This window comes from Cynocephalus volans, chromosome 14 (genome assembly GCF_027409185.1).
Source record: "Cynocephalus volans isolate mCynVol1 chromosome 14, mCynVol1.pri, whole genome shotgun sequence".
Classification (NCBI taxonomy): domain Eukaryota; kingdom Metazoa; phylum Chordata; class Mammalia; order Dermoptera; family Cynocephalidae; genus Cynocephalus; species Cynocephalus volans.
In genome coordinates, this window is record NC_084473.1 from 30,897,696 (window position 1) to 30,914,742 (window position 17,047).

A 17,047-nucleotide genomic window follows, 5' to 3' on the forward strand; every position below is an offset into this window, starting at 1 on the left:
TTATAATGCCAAGAATAAAGAAGGATATTACATGATGAAAACTACAGCCCAAGTGTTTGGAGGGACCAAGAAGTGTCATTTTTTTCCATAAGTAAATAGGAGGATTTGGGGTTATTCTTTGTTTTCAACAGTGATTACACTTCATCTCTTTATGGTGGGTATATGGGCAACCTAACCCTCTCACAATTCTTACCCTTTTTAGACAGACTAGTAGCTGTATTTAGAAAGTACATTCACTTTTATACTTTATGATATACCTGGTCTGTATTTTTAGTATTGATAATAATACGGCTTAACTGTTACCAAATGAAGGGTCCTGGTATCTTTTTCCTACTTTATTTATCACAAGTGGGAACATTTTAAAATATATGTAGCCAGACAGAAATAACAGGATAAGAGCTCTTCACATAGATATCATTCTAGGCCTTGATTGTATTCTTTCTGTAATCAAGTTTCTTACAGGCCATTCCTCTTTTAATTTCTTTTTTCGGTTGGGGGGAGGTGGCTTTAAGAAGGAAAGCTGTATATAATAGATGAGAGCATGAGATTAGGTGTTCACATAGTATTGTCTGATTTACATATTTTATGTTTTCACTTCATGGTCTTATTGATTTTAAGATGGTCTGAAATTTTGACATTCTGAGATGTCCAGTATGTCAGATTTGTGGGGCAAGGGAGCTGTGTAGGCCTGATTTTTAGAAGGGTCTATTTTCTAGGCTGGCCTAGGCTGGCATCTGGAAATGTGGCTTTTAAATGTTCCCTAAGTTATAAGGGTGTTTTGTATGCCTAGGACATCAAATTTTGCTGTAACAACCTGTCTAGACAGTTTATATAAACAGTGTAATTTTATTGTGAACAGCTGCTTTCCTTCTGAGAGTGTGGAATTTTGGTTAGGTGAAGGCTATGTGATGAGCATCCACTAAAAAACTCGTACTCGAGTTTCAAGTGAGTTTCTTGGGGCAGAAATACTGCATACGTGTTGCTGTACTTTAGTGCTGGAAGAACAAGCATGTTCTGTGTGACCCCTTTTAGAACAGGGAGAGAACATTAGAAGCCTGTGTTTGGATTCCTCTAGATTGCACCTGATGTGTCCTTTTTCCTTGCCGATCACTGTGATAAATGAACCGTAACCGTGAATACACCTCTCTCTGAGCCCTGTAATTCAGGTTAGCAATTCGGTGAACATGTGGGTGGTCTTGGGACCCCTGACACAGGGGCATTTTAACCTTCATTTAAGAATTGTTTTGGTTACATTTAAAAACTGACAAAATTACACAGAATTTTGATCAATCTGGTATAAGGATAGCCTTGTTGTATTTTTGTTAAAAGCTCTTTTGACCCACATATTTTTTAAGTTAGCATTTTTATTCTGTTGAATATATCCATCCGTGAACTTAATATCCATTTATTGAGACTGTCATCTATGTCCTGCAGCATGGTTTTTTTTCTTCATAAAGTTTTAATATATTTTGTTGTTGGATTTGCTACTGTGAATCATGTCTTTCTCTATAACATTTCAAATTGATTATTTGTTATACAAAATTAACAGTATTCATATATAGTCAGGTGTCACTAAACAGGGATATGTTCTGAGAAATGGGTGATTTTGTCTTTGTGCAAACATCATAGAGTATACTTACACAAACTACTACACACTTAGCCTATATGGTATAGCCTGCTGCTCCTACATAATGCATTGCTCTATGATGACATTATGACAGCCATGACATCACTCGGTGATAGGAATTTTTCAACTCCGTTATGTAATCTTTTGCAGGGTGAAGGGGCAGTGCCTGGCCAGTACAGGGATCAAACTCTGAATCTTTGAACTTTGGTGTTATCAGCACCACGGTCTGAGCTAACCGGCGCCGTTATAATCTTAATGGGACCACTGTTATATATGCAGTGCATTGTCGATCGGAAGCATTGAAACACCACTTGACCGTGTGTTAATTTTGCATCCACAAACTTTCTGAACTTTTGTATTAGTTCTACTAGTATATCTGTTTGCTGAAAATAAAGACATTTTCCCCCTACTTCTTATGCCATTCTTTTTTCTTTTGTCGAGAGTCCCCGTACACACATACTTTTTGTGGCTTGTGTATGTAAAATGGAATGTAAAGAATTTGTCTCTTGAAGGTGGTGATATGCAAGAGAACTTTTTGCTATGATGAAAATGTTCTGTATCTATGCCATCCTATATGGACTCTTGTGGCTTTTGAGCTCTTGAAATGTGGCTAGTACTATTGAGCAACTGAATTCTTAGTTTTGTTACTTGTTGATTAAATTTAAATAGTCTTGTGTGGCCAGAAGCTACCATACTAGACAGCTTAGGAAACATCACGGCATAAAGGAAAAAGCTCTAAAGTTGGATGTGCCTAGGTGTCAGTGTTCCTTCCTACTTTTCTATTCAGGTGCTTGTGCAACTTACTAAATCTTAGTTTCTCATACACATAATGGGGATAATAATGAATAGAATAATAAACACAGAAAAGTCATCATGTAGAAAAAAGGATTAGAGAGCCGGCTGGTTAGTTCAGTTGGTTAGAGCATGATGCTGATAACACCAAGGTCTAGAGCTTCATCCCTGTACTGGCCAACTAAAGAAAAAGAAAGAAAAAGGATTACACATATATACACCAAAGTGAACATCTTTGTTTACAGGGTAGATAGTAGTGAATGATATTGCTAAGTCATAGAATACAGGTGTTTTAAATTTTAATAGATAATGACAAATTGGTTATACCTGTTTGCATTTCTGCCTTTATGTATGAGTCTAGCTTGCCAATATCTTCACAAGTACTGATGTTGTGCTGTGTGCCTATTGACTGCTAACTTTTGGATTTAATTTGGATTTTCCTGACTAATGTATTTCACTGTTATGCCGTAAAATTATAGTAAGTAGGATGTTATGACATTGATCATGGGTTGGAAAAGAGGCTTTAAATATATCCAATATTTATGAAAATTTTGTATACAATAAAGATGTGAAGGGTAAAATGTCAAAAAGGTGAAGAAAGAATGGCAGTCATGCTTTTCTACCCCTGTCCTCTTGCTTCTTCCTTGAAGGTGTAGCCCCAAAACTCTGTGGACAGTGAGACAATTACTACCTTTAGTTGGCACACCCCAGCTCTCCTTCCCTGTTTTAATTTTCTGTGTAGCATTTAGAGTACTTACTTGCTTCTGAAAGAATTGTTACTCATTTGTCCCTCTCTACCTAGAACGTAAGGTACACGAGGGTAGAAATGTTTGTTTTCTTTACTGTTAAATTCAGATTCTCAGTCTGTCCATCAACAGTTTTCAGTAAATGTTCATGGAATGGCTGTTCAATAACTGATGTTGGAAAAAAGTTAGATCCTTATTTCACATGATTCACAAAAGTAAATTCCAGTTTCAGTACAGCCACTAAACCTAATAAAACAACTTATAAAAGTCTTAGAAGCAATTTATATTCTTAGAGTAAGGAATCCATTCTCAGATGTATGTGCTTTTAAGAAAAATTTCATTTGACTTGTAGCTAATAATTGAAATTTAGCATAGTCAACATTTTTTTTTTTTTTGCTAACAAGAAAGTTAAATTGTTGATATAAACTTTTGAAAAACTGTAGTCCTTTTATTCTTTTATGTAAGATATAATGACTTTTATCATTTCAACTTAATTTTAAAAATGTATTTCCACTTCATACTAATAAATGTGTTTATTGCCATAATGTATTATCTGGGCTATTTGATCATTTTGATGTGTAAAATAACTAGATATTTAGTTACATTTTTCATTTTCCCCTGAACTCTATATCTTACTCATTTTTTTGTTTCCCAAAGTACCCATTATACTTTGTGTATTGGTGCCTCATAAACATCTGCTGCATTATTAGTCCATTTACCAAATAACCAATTAATCATAAGATCCAGGTGGAAGCTACGTTGCCGTGGACTTACTTTTATATCGCACATGTTCTCATTTTGTGCTTTTCCCCCTCCTCCTCCTTATAGTTCTGGATATGGCCAGACATGTGCCACTCTACCGGGCTCTGCTGGAATTGCTCCGGGCCATTGCTTCTTGTACATCCATGGTGCCCCTATTGTTGCCTCTTTCTACAGAGAATGGTGAAGAGGAAGAAGAACAGTCAGAGTGCCAAACCTCTGTTGGTACATTATTAGCCAAAATGAAGACCTGTGTTGATACCTACACCAATCGTTTAAGGTACTATTCTGTGTTTGTTTCTCTTGACCTTGCCTCTAACAGTGTTTTTTCAATAACTGTGGGTGGTTTTGTTTTTCAATGATACATGCTATTTAAACACATGCACACACACATGCGCCCCCAAACACATGCGCATGCACACACAATGTACAAACATACAATGAAAAAAGTATCCAGGTCCTACACTCAAACTTTTATTCACAATAGTTTGTGAGAGATCTCCCTATGTGATCTTCTAGCTATGGGTATGGGTTTTTTCTTAAATGCTGTCACGTTGTCTTTATCAGACAAATAGATGCTAGTTTTGTTCAGTATTGAAGTCAGAGACATCTTTCAGTAATACGTATTACTGACTGACGTTGTTATTAATACTTATTCTAATTCCCCATTGTACATAGATGCTTTATTTTACTTAACTGTTTATTAGTGGATATTTAGGTTATTTTCAGTTTATAATAACTTTGTACCGACATCTTTTGGGGCTTGTAGAAATCTCTGCAGGGTAGAAACTTAGAAGCAGAATTGTTGGGTTTATGAATTACTCCTGTTTCATTTTGGTACATGTTATAATTCACGTTATAACCTTTTTTAGGAGTCAGAGCATTCAGTATTTATTGGAGTTTCAATAAAGCTGAATGTTTATGGAAAATTGAATTATTAAATTATTTTTAGTTTAAGTTTATACCTTAGTAGATTCAAATGATGTTATCAAAAATTCTTTTCAAACAACTGAGCAAATATGTTCCTTTCTCTTAGCAGTATCTGTTCAGTGGTTGTTAATTTTCCTTAAAGATGTCCTAATTCTATTTATAAGGCATTTATTTATACTGTCAATGGAAGCTTATTCCTTTGTCACTGGTCTTTTGAATCAATTAGTGTTCTTTGCCATCTTTCCACTATTTTTGCTTTACCTGTTCTTTACTTATTTTTTAGGAATATACAACCTAAGAAATAGTATTGGTCAAACAATGGCAGAGAATTGGTCACTGGAGGAATAGTTTTTGTCAGTCTTACCTTTGAGGAAAAACAAGTTATCAGATAATCCTTACTTTGTTGGCTTACTGTGCTGTCATTATTACTTTAAAAACTAATGGCTCATGGGCAGGCAGGCAGAATCGTAAACTGGAGAAGAGATTAAAAGAAGAGCCAGTAGGTTCATACTACTTTGTTACTAGGGAGGGAAAGTGCAAAGGTGTATTTTCTTTGGTAGGATGATATTTTTTTCTGTTACTGAGAAGAGTATAATATTGTATTTGTTCCCATCCTGTCTTGTTGCCCCCAAAATCTTTCTGACTGGTACCCTAGAAAGGCAGTGTAATTATATAAAAATAGAGCAGTGTTATAATTAAACAAAACATCTGATTTCCTAATTGAGCTAATGTCTTCTTGAGAAACATCTAATTGAACGTCCTGTCCATCTGTCCTCTGTTCTAGCCATCTGTGTTTGTTATTCCTGTTCAATAAACATGTAGTTTTTAAGAAACCAATTAGTGTCATACAAGAGTACCTCAACAAGTTCGTGGAAAAATAGATTTGAAACATAATATGAGTCTTTCCATGAATTTTTTGAAGTACCCTCGAATATACCAAGCTTTGAAATTACTCTCATGTCTTTTGAGGGGGAATCTTGCCTTGTATTGCCCATACCTTATATTTCTGTGTGTTGAGATGACTATATTAGCTTATAACTGAACACTGAAAATTTGTAAAGCCTAGAGTGTTTTTTACCCAGAAGTATTTTATTTCTTAGGTGAAAAATTATATAATGATTTGAAATATTGTTATAATTTTAGCATTGGTTAAAAATAGTAACACAAATTTGTAGTGTTATAAATGTGAAAATAAAACTAGTAAAATAAGAATATCTTTCTTTAAAGTATATATTTCCTTATGCTACAATTTCTATTGGATCTTGCAAAAATGGAGTTATACTGTATTGAATTCCAAGATAATTAATAGAAGATGCTTATTGCAGTCAATAGAACTTGGACACCTATATTGCCTCTTTGGTCTCTTTGCTTTTCTTAAATTAATCTATTTTGGATCTTGACTTTTACATAAATATATTAATTAATTTACTGTGAAAATTTAAATTCAGTTAGAGGATAACTGAGTTTCATTTAATTGGAGCTCTTTATTCTACTAATTGATTACCTGAAAAAAAATTACTCTTCAAATTTTTTCCTTCAACCAGAAAAAAATCATACTTCAAACTTATAAATTATATACCAACAAAACATGCATGTAAAGATTATAATGACTGTTCACAGAGTTCATTTCATTTATGTTTATGGTGACCCTGTGCAAAAACTATTTTTAGTAACTGCATTTTACTGATAAACACTACTAGTGTGTTTTGTATTAAGACTTGAATATGCTTCTTAGTTGTGATCCCTCAAGCTTTCTGTTATACTGTGCAGCCTCTGTTAGAATAAGAAACCAGTGGCAACATACTTGTTATTACATTTGTACTTCCTTTCAAGATTTGGCACATTGAGAATTCATTTTCATCTTCACAGAGAGAGTAAAATCTATTATTTTCCAGCCTGTCAAGACTTAAGGTGTATTTGTTTTTGTTACAATAGAACTCTAATGAAGTGAACAAAATAATTCAGGTTCCCTTAGAGCTTATAACCACAGAAATTAGCCTTAGTTCAATCTTAACAGTTTCAAAGTAAGCTCAGAGCTTCTTTTCCCCACACCCCTACCTGCCCCATCCCCAACTGTAATTCACAGAAATCCCAGGATACTCTGAGAATGTTCAAGGAAAATATATTCTGTGTATATATCACTTTTAGGATATGTTTTAGTCTTTTGTCTGGGTTTGGATTTATGACTTTAAAAATAATACATACCACAGAGAAAATTTTTACAATATTTTAGTCTCTACTCTCTTTAGAGAAATATAAGGGTGAATAAAGTGCATCTATTTGGTATAGTTTTTTTTTTTTAAAGTAAGAACAAATAATAGTTTACCAGTTATGTATATATACCTTTTTGTATTATTTTTTCTCTTGTTAACTTTTTTTTTTTTTGTCTCTTTTTTTTAAACCAAGCACACACAAAAGGCATGCAGTTTTTTTCTTTCAAATGAAATTTTGTTGTATGAGTATTTAACTTTTTGGTCATCTTAAATAAAGAAAAAACAGATTCAGCATATATTCTGCAGCTCTCTAGGTGATGATTGTGGTTACATAAAACAATTTTCACTGAAATTGTATATTTTGTGTATGTTATATTTAGAATATTTATTTTCCTTTTTGGGATGAGAGAAATTAAAGAAAATATTTTGGCCAAGTACAAAGAGGAAGTTTGTACTGGTGGGAATAACCTAATTGAGATTATTCTATCTTGAGGCCTGTACCTAAACCCAACTAATTTTGATCTGATAATTCAAAGAACGAAGGAGATTAGCATGCTCCCAAACCTGAAACCGTTTGTAAGAGGAGATGTAAAAATATCATTAAGAAGTTGGAAAGACAGATCATTTACCTTTATGCTCATCTGATTTGTACCTTAGAAATTCTTGATTGTATTAAGATAGTTGAGATCTGGCCTGGTAACGAGCATTACTGATTCATTCATTTAACAGATATTTATTGAATATTCATGGGAACATAACAAGAAAATTAGGTTCTCTTTCTAAGGGATTGACATATAAATGGGGGAAATAATAACCAGGCAGTTTTAATAATATGTGCATGGCCTAGTAGGAGAAGTACAAGACAGTTTAGGAGAACCAACTCAGATTAGGAGCCCTAAAGAATAAGTAAGAATTACCTAAATAAAGAGGGGGAGGGATTGGTGTCCCAGGCTTTGGAAACAATGTTAGCAGTGAAAGAAAGCATCACATATTCAGGGAACTTAAAGAAATTTGGTATGCCTGAGTATTGTGTAGGTGAGAGGTCCTACATTTGGCCCTCTGTCTTGCTAAGTGACCTTCTAAACCAGGTCTGTTCTACTATTCCAGGAGCTTGTCCTTTTCCTTCAAGACAAATATCCTATGTATTTCAAAGTACTTCTCTGAGTATGAATTATTATAATTTATATAAAGGAGGAAATGACCCCTTAACCTTTCAAGGGGGCATTTGTATTTTAATAAAAGGTAAACTAAGTAATTCTTGGGTGAAGGAGTATATAGGAGATATATTAGCTGGGTTGCCTTCTACACCATACTCCCTTCTAGGTGGTCTGCTGGGGAGTAAACAAGGTAGAGTCAGTATTGCAGCCATATTAATTAACTTTCTATACATCCATAAGCTTCAGTAAGAATGACTGCTTAGAGGAGGAACTTGTATTGGCACAGTGGCACAATGCCATGGGAATTCCTTTTATTCCGTGTAGTTCTGTAATTACAGAGTTTTCACTATTATATGTAATAATATATGTTATGTATAATTATATATGCACGTGTATATTTATGAATGCACACACATACATATATGTCTGAAAAGCAGCCTCTGAATTTTAATTTTTGAAATAATAAACTTTAAGGCATGTTTCAGATTTTCCTCAATTACGATTATACCTTAATAATAATAAAATGATTATCTGTTATAGTTTTGTGGCTGATAATTACAATACTCTGATGGAGTTGATATTTAGTGTAAACCAGAGCACTACTTGAGAAATGAGGGTACTTTTAGTTTATTAAGTTCATCTTTCCTGACTTCTCTGGTAAATTATCTTGTTGACACTACAAGGTGGCAGCTAGGAGTGATTTATTGTGATTTAGTCTGTGTTTTAAAAGTTGACAATTCCTAAGGTATTTATAGAATATTTACTTTACAAATTGTACTAAGAGTTTCCTTGAGACAGTAATATTTTAATATACTTTGATTCATGATTCTGTGTTTCTACTATCTACTACCTCTCCTAACACCACCTTTCAAGATTCAGTTTGTAGTAACTGCATAGTGTAAGTTTAAGTCTAAAAGTTAGCATAGACTGATTAATATTGCTGTTGGCTGGTTATTAGTAAGCATTCAGGGATAACATTCTTTCTGGAGGTACAAAAGGTTAGGCAATATATTACTTCAAAATGGAGAATTTTACATTCAGCCCTTTCCAGTTTTCAACTGAAAGACATACAAGGGTAAAGGTAAGTAATACTCAGCATTTTCTTCAGAAATTAAAGGGTTTTTTTTAAAGGAATTTACATGACATGTTTTGTGCACTAGTTTTATAGCATTTTTAAAGCATACCTTAACTGCACCTTAAAGGTTAAGTGTAATGTAATTTTTATTTAGACCACTTTTCTACCATCATCTATCACGTAAAACCTAAACAATAAGAAGTGGAGTATTTCAGGATGCTGTCGTCAGGAAATTTTTAGGTTTTTTTCTTGTTCAATTGAAAATTTTTTATAATAGTTTGAACAAAAATGGGGAAATGGCTAATTAAACCATAAATATTGGTTCTATTTAATATCATTTGCCTGAATAGTATTAAGTAGTTCTTTATTTATTTCCGAGAAATTGTTCAAGAGCCACCTTAGTAATCACTTCAATAAAAGATCAAAGGGACTTCCAAATTAATAAAAAGCTCTATTTCTTTTACTTGCCAACTACCATACTAGGCACTTTTGCAGAACAAAAAAATTTAGTATTCATCCATCAAGGACTTACATACTAGGTGAAATTCACAATTTGGCTAGTATTAGAAAACTTATATTACCATAAACATTCCATTTTTCAGATACTCTCAGGGTGGCAATGTTCAGTCACTTTGTGATTGAGACCCTTTTTTTTTTCCTTGCCTAATGCAGAAAAATGTACCAGTTTCTCACTTATTTTATCTAAAAAGTCTTCATTTCTGGCATAATTCTTTAGCTTGTTTAGTACTTTTGATGTTTAGGCCTACAAATAATGGGAAGAAATAGTTCTGAAAGGGCTGAGAGAGAGAGATCAAAAGTAGCAGACAAAGGATGTGTATCGCATGTGAGCAGTGTTACACACATGGCAAAAACAACCTGTGATGAGATGTTTATTGATGCACCAGCCCAGTGTCACTACACCTAATTTCACACCAATTATGAGGGATCAAAGTCTGGTGAAAATGAATTTTAATAATTGTCTGATTGGTGTCTTAGGCAGATAGAAAGTAAAAACATTTCCTGCATTCCTTTTGTTCTGCAAATTTAAAGTAATTTTGATAAGTATAATATGTCCATTCGAGCCTCTGTGCTTTTATTGATTTTCATTCTTATTTCTTGAGAATAAGCCAATCTGCCTTAAATTGTAGGTAAATTATAATAAATATATAGCTGCATATCGTTATGTGAAAAATATAAGGAGGTAATAATACAGCCTTAACTTTTTTGTAAGATTTATAGTTTCAAAATTGCTTAGATATATATTGTTTATTTTTCCTGCTCTATGTAGTAGGCAAGAAAATATTTATTATTCTTGTTTGACAGAGAATGAAACTATTCTTTAGAGATTAACATTAAAAACTTACTAATAGGAGCTAAATTACAGCTTTATTACCTAAGTCTCTTGACAGCTGTGATGTTCATTATGCAAAGCAGTATTTATGAGGAAAAGCAAGTTGATTGATTCATAGTCTAGATACTTTTTTTTTTATACACCTCTGCTACCTCCTACCAAAATAGTTTATTGATCACTTAGGTTTCACACTTGTATAATGCTGGTTCCTGAAAAACACCTTGATCAAATGTCAAAACACAACTTATTGTTACTTTAAAAAAAAAAAAAAAACTCTTAAAAAATGATAAGTTGACTTAGTATTTCTAACTCAGTAGCATATTAATATAAAATGATCATTTTATTCCTTATCAGATTGCTTTATCTGAGCTTTATGATTCAACTGTCTTTGTTATCTTAGACAAAAATCTCAAGCAGTCTTAACTGATGAATTTGAAGCCTTTTGCTAAGTAAGATTTATTCTAAAACAATTCTTTCTGGGCACATCACAATTAGTAACTTGTCCATATAATCTGTACATTTTTTGAGCCTTATGGGAGTTCAGGTAGTTGAGATCCCCCTAATGAGGAAAACAAGATTCATACAGATTGTGATTTGTTTAGGTTTTCCAATGCTTAGTTGTTGAGCTATGATAGGAGTTCAGATTTCCTAATGTCCTAATCAAATATATTTATCCTCTAAATTAAACTTCCAAAGAACAATTAGGTTTGTACATTAATGATTAATTCAAAATGTGAAAGGTAGATTTGTTTCCGAGCTGACTTTGGATATGTAGTATATACAAAAGGTTCATGGAAAAATAAAATTAAAAAGATAATACAAATCTTTCCATGAACTTTTTGAAGATTTCTGATATAATAATATTTTTAAATGGTGACAATGAGGTAAACATATTTTTAATTGAAAAAAATCTTTTTTTGATCATTTTAAAAGAAAGAATATACAATCTTGTGGATTTTACATAATTTTTCTGATTTTTTCTTTTTATTCATCCTTTTTCATTCTCCTGAAGAATTAGTAAGTAAGCACTGTGATAGGATATTTAAAAGCAGCATATTTCACGAGGTGGGCATAGCATTCTAGTTATGCCTAATTAATAATTACTGGATTACCAGAGTAAACTAAGCCTTATTGTGTTTTGTTTTCTATCTAGTACGTGAGCAGGTAGCACCTAAGTGAGTACATAATCTTTACCCATTGAATGTTTTTCTTACTCATTTAATTGACAAAAATAATTGAATAAGAATAAATTTAAACCATTTTTCTGAAAACCTCTTAGTTATTGATGTGTGTATTTTTCCTCTTCTGTCTTTTCAAGCTGACTTGGTATCTGCTTGTATAAATTAGGGTAATGTGTTGGTGTTAAAATTGTTTTCTCTAGTTTGCTAAAAGAAGCCCTCCCACACATACACACAAACATACTATTGTTTTTCTCTCCTGAATTTTATTGCTATTTTAATATACCCTATATTTCTAAAATCTTTAAATCCTTCATCAAGAAATTATTAAAGAGTTTATACAGCAATACTTAATATTTAAAGAATAAGCAGAAGTACTCTCACTGTTTCTGACCAGTTACTGTTCAACATTTTATTTTAGACTATTAAAAAAGATAGAAATAAGTTAAAAGTAATTCTAAGTTACCCTCATTAATAAAGGGACTTGTGTCATGGATAGTGTAACAGTACTTTATTACATATATATATTGTTTTTGCTTTAATTTATTTATAATTGCCTAGTGTGAAAATTTATTCTGTTGCCTACAAAATAGTCACACTGTGAAGATGTGACCCCTTCACCTTTTACATACTAGTGCTGATGAAATTTATCTCCTGGTCATTCCAGCCTGCATTACCTCAAAATGAAATCTCACTATGGTCACAGCAGTTTGGTTTTGCCTTTGAATAAATGCAACACCACCTAGCTTCTGTGGAGCAGGAAAGGCATTTATTGATCTCTGATCTTCTGTGCAGCCTTTTTCTGCTGGCCTCCAGTAGGCGAATAGTTATATATATTTAATATTTGGTTAAACTAGAAATTTGAGACAGAGACTTGCTGCCAATCAAAGAGGCTAATGCTGACAGAACAGAACACAACTGACTATGTGTTCATTGTAAGGTTTTCTGGACATTGAACTTCTCTTTGACGGAATTGAAGCAAGCATTCTTTATTGCCATTTTTTCTTAGCTTTCAAAGTTTCTTCCTGGTGGAAAGAAGTACATCATATTTTTAAAATAACTGAATTCTCTTGGTAGAAATACCCCACTTCCTCTTTATCTACCTAAGCAATAAGAGATTAGTTGACTCACTTCTTACAAAGCTTATTTTCTATGAAACTCTCTTATTTTAACCCCCTGAAGCTAGATCTTCTAGGGCTTCAATCAGTTAAAAAAGAATTTCAGTTCCAGCCCTCCTAATTTAGTTTCTGTTGGAAAAATATATCCTAGTTTTTCTTCTTTTACCTTTGCCTCTCATACCAACAAAATGAAAAAGAGCTGATTTCTTAGACCTGATTTGTTATGCCCATATACTTTTTTTTTTTTTTTTTTTGTCGTTTTTTCGTGACCGGCACTCAGCCAGTGAGTGCACCGGTCAGTCCTATATAGGATCCGAACCCGCGGCGGGAGCGTCACCGCGCTCCCAGCGCAGCACCCTACCAAGTGCGCCACGGGCCCGGCCCATGCCCATATACTTCTTTACAAGTTTATTTTTTTCAGTGACATTATACAAGTTTAGTTGTTCATCAACCTTTTACTTGATTGTGGGCACAGAGATGCCAACATTTATTTTAATATCTCTTCTTTAACTGGTTGGTTGGGTTGTCCCTTAATAAACTGGTAAAGCATTATCTAATGTAGATATCAAGGTTTTATTTTCAAAGGCTTCTTATACATACTCTGTTGTAAGTGATTTCCTTCTCTCATACTGCTCGCTTATGCTTCCCAAGACAAGACTTTTTTTCAAGTTTCATTTAAATCATTAAAAATTAAACTGGTACTTCTGTTTAGAAAGAGTTTAAGTAAAAATAAAAGGAAATCATTGAGTTAAAAAAAAAAACAAGCTATAAATTAATCATGGAAAACGTTCATCTCACAGAGGTCTCTGCCCTGTTTTCTGGTGCATTTCAAGAATTATTTTCGTGCTTTCTGGAGACATTAGAAGCAAACAGTTCTCCACAGTGATACTGTTCTTAAAAAAATCTTTCAGTTTACCTTTAATCTTAATTTGTTTTGAACTATAATACCTGGCTTTAGAACTGAGGAGCACAATGCAATGATTGTTTTATAGGTAAATGTAGAAGTTTCATTCTCTTACAGTTTTAGAATCTTCTTCTAAGGTGCTGATTCTTAATAGTTCTGAATCTGGATATTTTAGCATGTAGTCTCCAGATAACTTCTTCAAAGTGGCTCTGCTTTTTAAATGTTATTTCAACTGTGTGATACTTTTAGCTGTAGTATTAGGAGTACAGGGGTTTAAAGAGGTCTTTCCTAATGTTCTACCAAGAAAATAGCTGTATTAAGCTGTTTTCAGTTCATGGATTATAAAAAGACATAATTCTTATGTGGTGTATCTAGTCTTACCAATTTCCAGCTTCATTTGGGTTGTAGTATTAGTAGAAGCAGTTCAATGTAACTGAATGTTGAGGTATGGGTTTTTTTGTTTTTTGTTTGTTTTCAGAAGAAAGGTTTGCCCATTTTGCTCACATCCTAGTTCAGATTATATGTCACAGAGCCAGAATTTGCTTAATTTATTAGCTGTTTAGTTGGAATTCACAGCATAGTGGAAAATGTTTGCAGATAATTCTGTGCAATAGTAGAAACTTCAGTTGCTTCCTCGTATTTCTTCAGGGCAGTGATCACAACCAGATTCAACGTATGCACAAAGCAGCGGATACCATGGTAGCGGCCGTCGCTGATTGCTTTTACCATGTTGGATCCATTGTCAGTCTCAAAGACCTACTTCCAGCTAGGTGCCTTGAACTCAAATAGCTTTTCACACAGACTTCAGGATGTGAGCTAAGGTATGGCCTTTTTTCATGAGCTGGGCCTACATATGGGTTAACAGTAACCTGCAACTTTTATAGAAAAGAGACTACTGGCTGTAGTTTAATGTCAGACAATGACTAGTTGCAATCATTGATAGGCAAGGTAGTGTGTATTCTTCATAAATTTGAAGTGCTCTCACCTTTTAGAGATTATCCCTATTTTTCTCTGTGTTTTTGTCAAAGAAACAATCCAAGTAAAAATTTCTCATTAGAACCTGTTGTAGAGGTCTAAGATATATCTGCCTTATTATTCAACTATTGTCTTCAATATGAGATATGTATGATCATTTCTTACATGCATTTGTTGTTAAAAAAAATAATAACCTTTTTAAACTTCTGTGGATTCTTGCACTTTTTTTTTTTTTTTTTTTACTTAATTGGAGTAAAAAAAAAACCCATAAAATTTACCATTGTAAACATATGCACTATTTTAATAATCTACTAATCTTAAAAAATGGAATTAGGAAATTGGTATTTATGAAGAGGTCTTGAAATTTAGAGTCAGTAGTTTTCCGAGGGTAACCTATACATTGGGGTGGTGAAAACAGTAAAGTCCTAAATTGGATTGATGTGGTTTCACTCTCCAGTCCAGATGTTCACTCTCCACTCCAGAGGTTCTTGTTTCTTCAGGGAGAAATTACCCTTTCTGGAAAAATGAGCTTTACTTTCATATCTTCCTTCTGTGCTTGGCAAGATATGTTTCTTTAGGTGAAATCTTTATTGAGAGTACAGTGAATCAACTGATTGATGATAGACTTAGGAAGTCAACTATATTTTATTAAAGCTATAACCATAACTGTTTTCTCAAACAACTTACTGTTGCTTTTTCACTTTAATTCAGTGGCCCTATTACTTTAAAGTTTTTAAGCTTTGATAATACAGACAGAATTATTTACAATTGGGGAAGGAGAGTTTGTAAATTCAGAATGGGTACTATCAAGCAGCTTAAGCGCTTTTCTTAATTTTCAGTATTTGACACTGATTGTTAATAGCTGTTGATAAATGCAGAAGTTGAAAATCCGTTTGAGCTTTTTTACCAGAATCATATCTTTATTAAGAAATGGCCTGACTCAGTATTAAACTGTAATCTCAACTTTATTTCATAGCTACACAAGACATAATATCTTAGTTGACTCTAGCAATAAAAATATCTGATTTTTCAGTCTTAAAATATTCACTATACTCTTCTTACATGTACATGCAAACACATGTTTCCATATATACATGCACGCAGAAGTTGATGACTGAAACAGTGAACAGTATGACATCTGACAAGTGGTTCCCTGAGTGGCAAAGGAAAGTGGCCATGTGTTCTCTGTGGCTTCTTATATCTCAGGGGAGATAAGAAGAGAGCATAGGAGAAGAGTCAATAATCCAGTGACACATTGTACCTCTTCAGTTAAGTCATCTTGCCAGATTAGATACTGATTTTTTGATAAACTATAGGAACCAAATTCAAAACACATGCATTGTTCTGTATCCATTTACCCTTGCTACCTACCTGAGTGGCTTCTTAGTTTACTGCTTATTATCTACCTGTAGCAAAGCATTGAATTGCTTCTGAGCAATTTTTGTCTTTGTGGTAAAGGAAGGTTTATTTGTACATCGATGACATATTATTTTGTTAAGGATTCTTCTGTCTTCTGTTATTCTTTTATAGTTCTCTAAGGCTCCATCCCCACTTTGTGAAATATTATTTTAATGTAATGGCCAAATCCTTTTATTAGTAGGTATACAACTAGAAAAATAAGTGATGCGTGATTTAGATTATACCTTAACATAAGTGTTTTTAAATACCTTTATATGTGATTTCAGTTTGCTTTAAATTTATCTCTTTAATGAATTAATGAAAATGTAGGGGTTTTTTTTAATCTAAGCAGTAATGCAAAGATGTTAATTATGTGAAATAATATATGCTAGGAGTTGAAATAGAAGAAAAGGAAATAGTGTTTAGTTGTGATTTGCAGTGAATCTTGTTTTAAAGTACTAGTACATTTATCTAGAATATATAAAGAAACATTTGATGCCCTGTACACTGAAACCTTGCTGTAATACATCCTATTATGATAACAATTATGAATTATGATAACAGTTTGATATAAATTCTATGTAAGATCCTGACAGGAAGTAACATAATAATATCTTTAAAATTATTATGCCCTGAAATTTAGTGTTTACTTTAAGGTCCAGTGTATAGAAGTACGTTATATTGAGATATCTAGTAGTGAACCTACATTTTACTCTGAAATATTGTGTTTCTGTTTTTTCTTGAAAATTAATATACTCTGAGTGAAATACAAATAGCGTTAAAATATAAAACTGCAAGTGGTTTTTTGATTACCAAGTCTTAGA

The 17,047-nt window shown here is 33.0% G+C and overlaps 1 protein-coding gene across 3 annotated transcripts in view; it reads left to right on the forward strand.

Annotated features, from left to right (window-relative positions):
- Positions 1–17,047, forward strand: part of BIRC6 (baculoviral IAP repeat containing 6) — a 244,234-nt gene that overhangs the window by 204,868 nt on the left and 22,319 nt on the right. For all 3 annotated transcript variants that reach the window (XM_063078978.1, XM_063078979.1, XM_063078980.1), the window contains exon 66: positions 3,994–4,204. In XM_063078978.1, the coding sequence (XP_062935048.1) occupies positions 3,994–4,204 (211 nt within the window). The remainder of the gene's footprint in view (positions 1–3,993; positions 4,205–17,047) is intronic.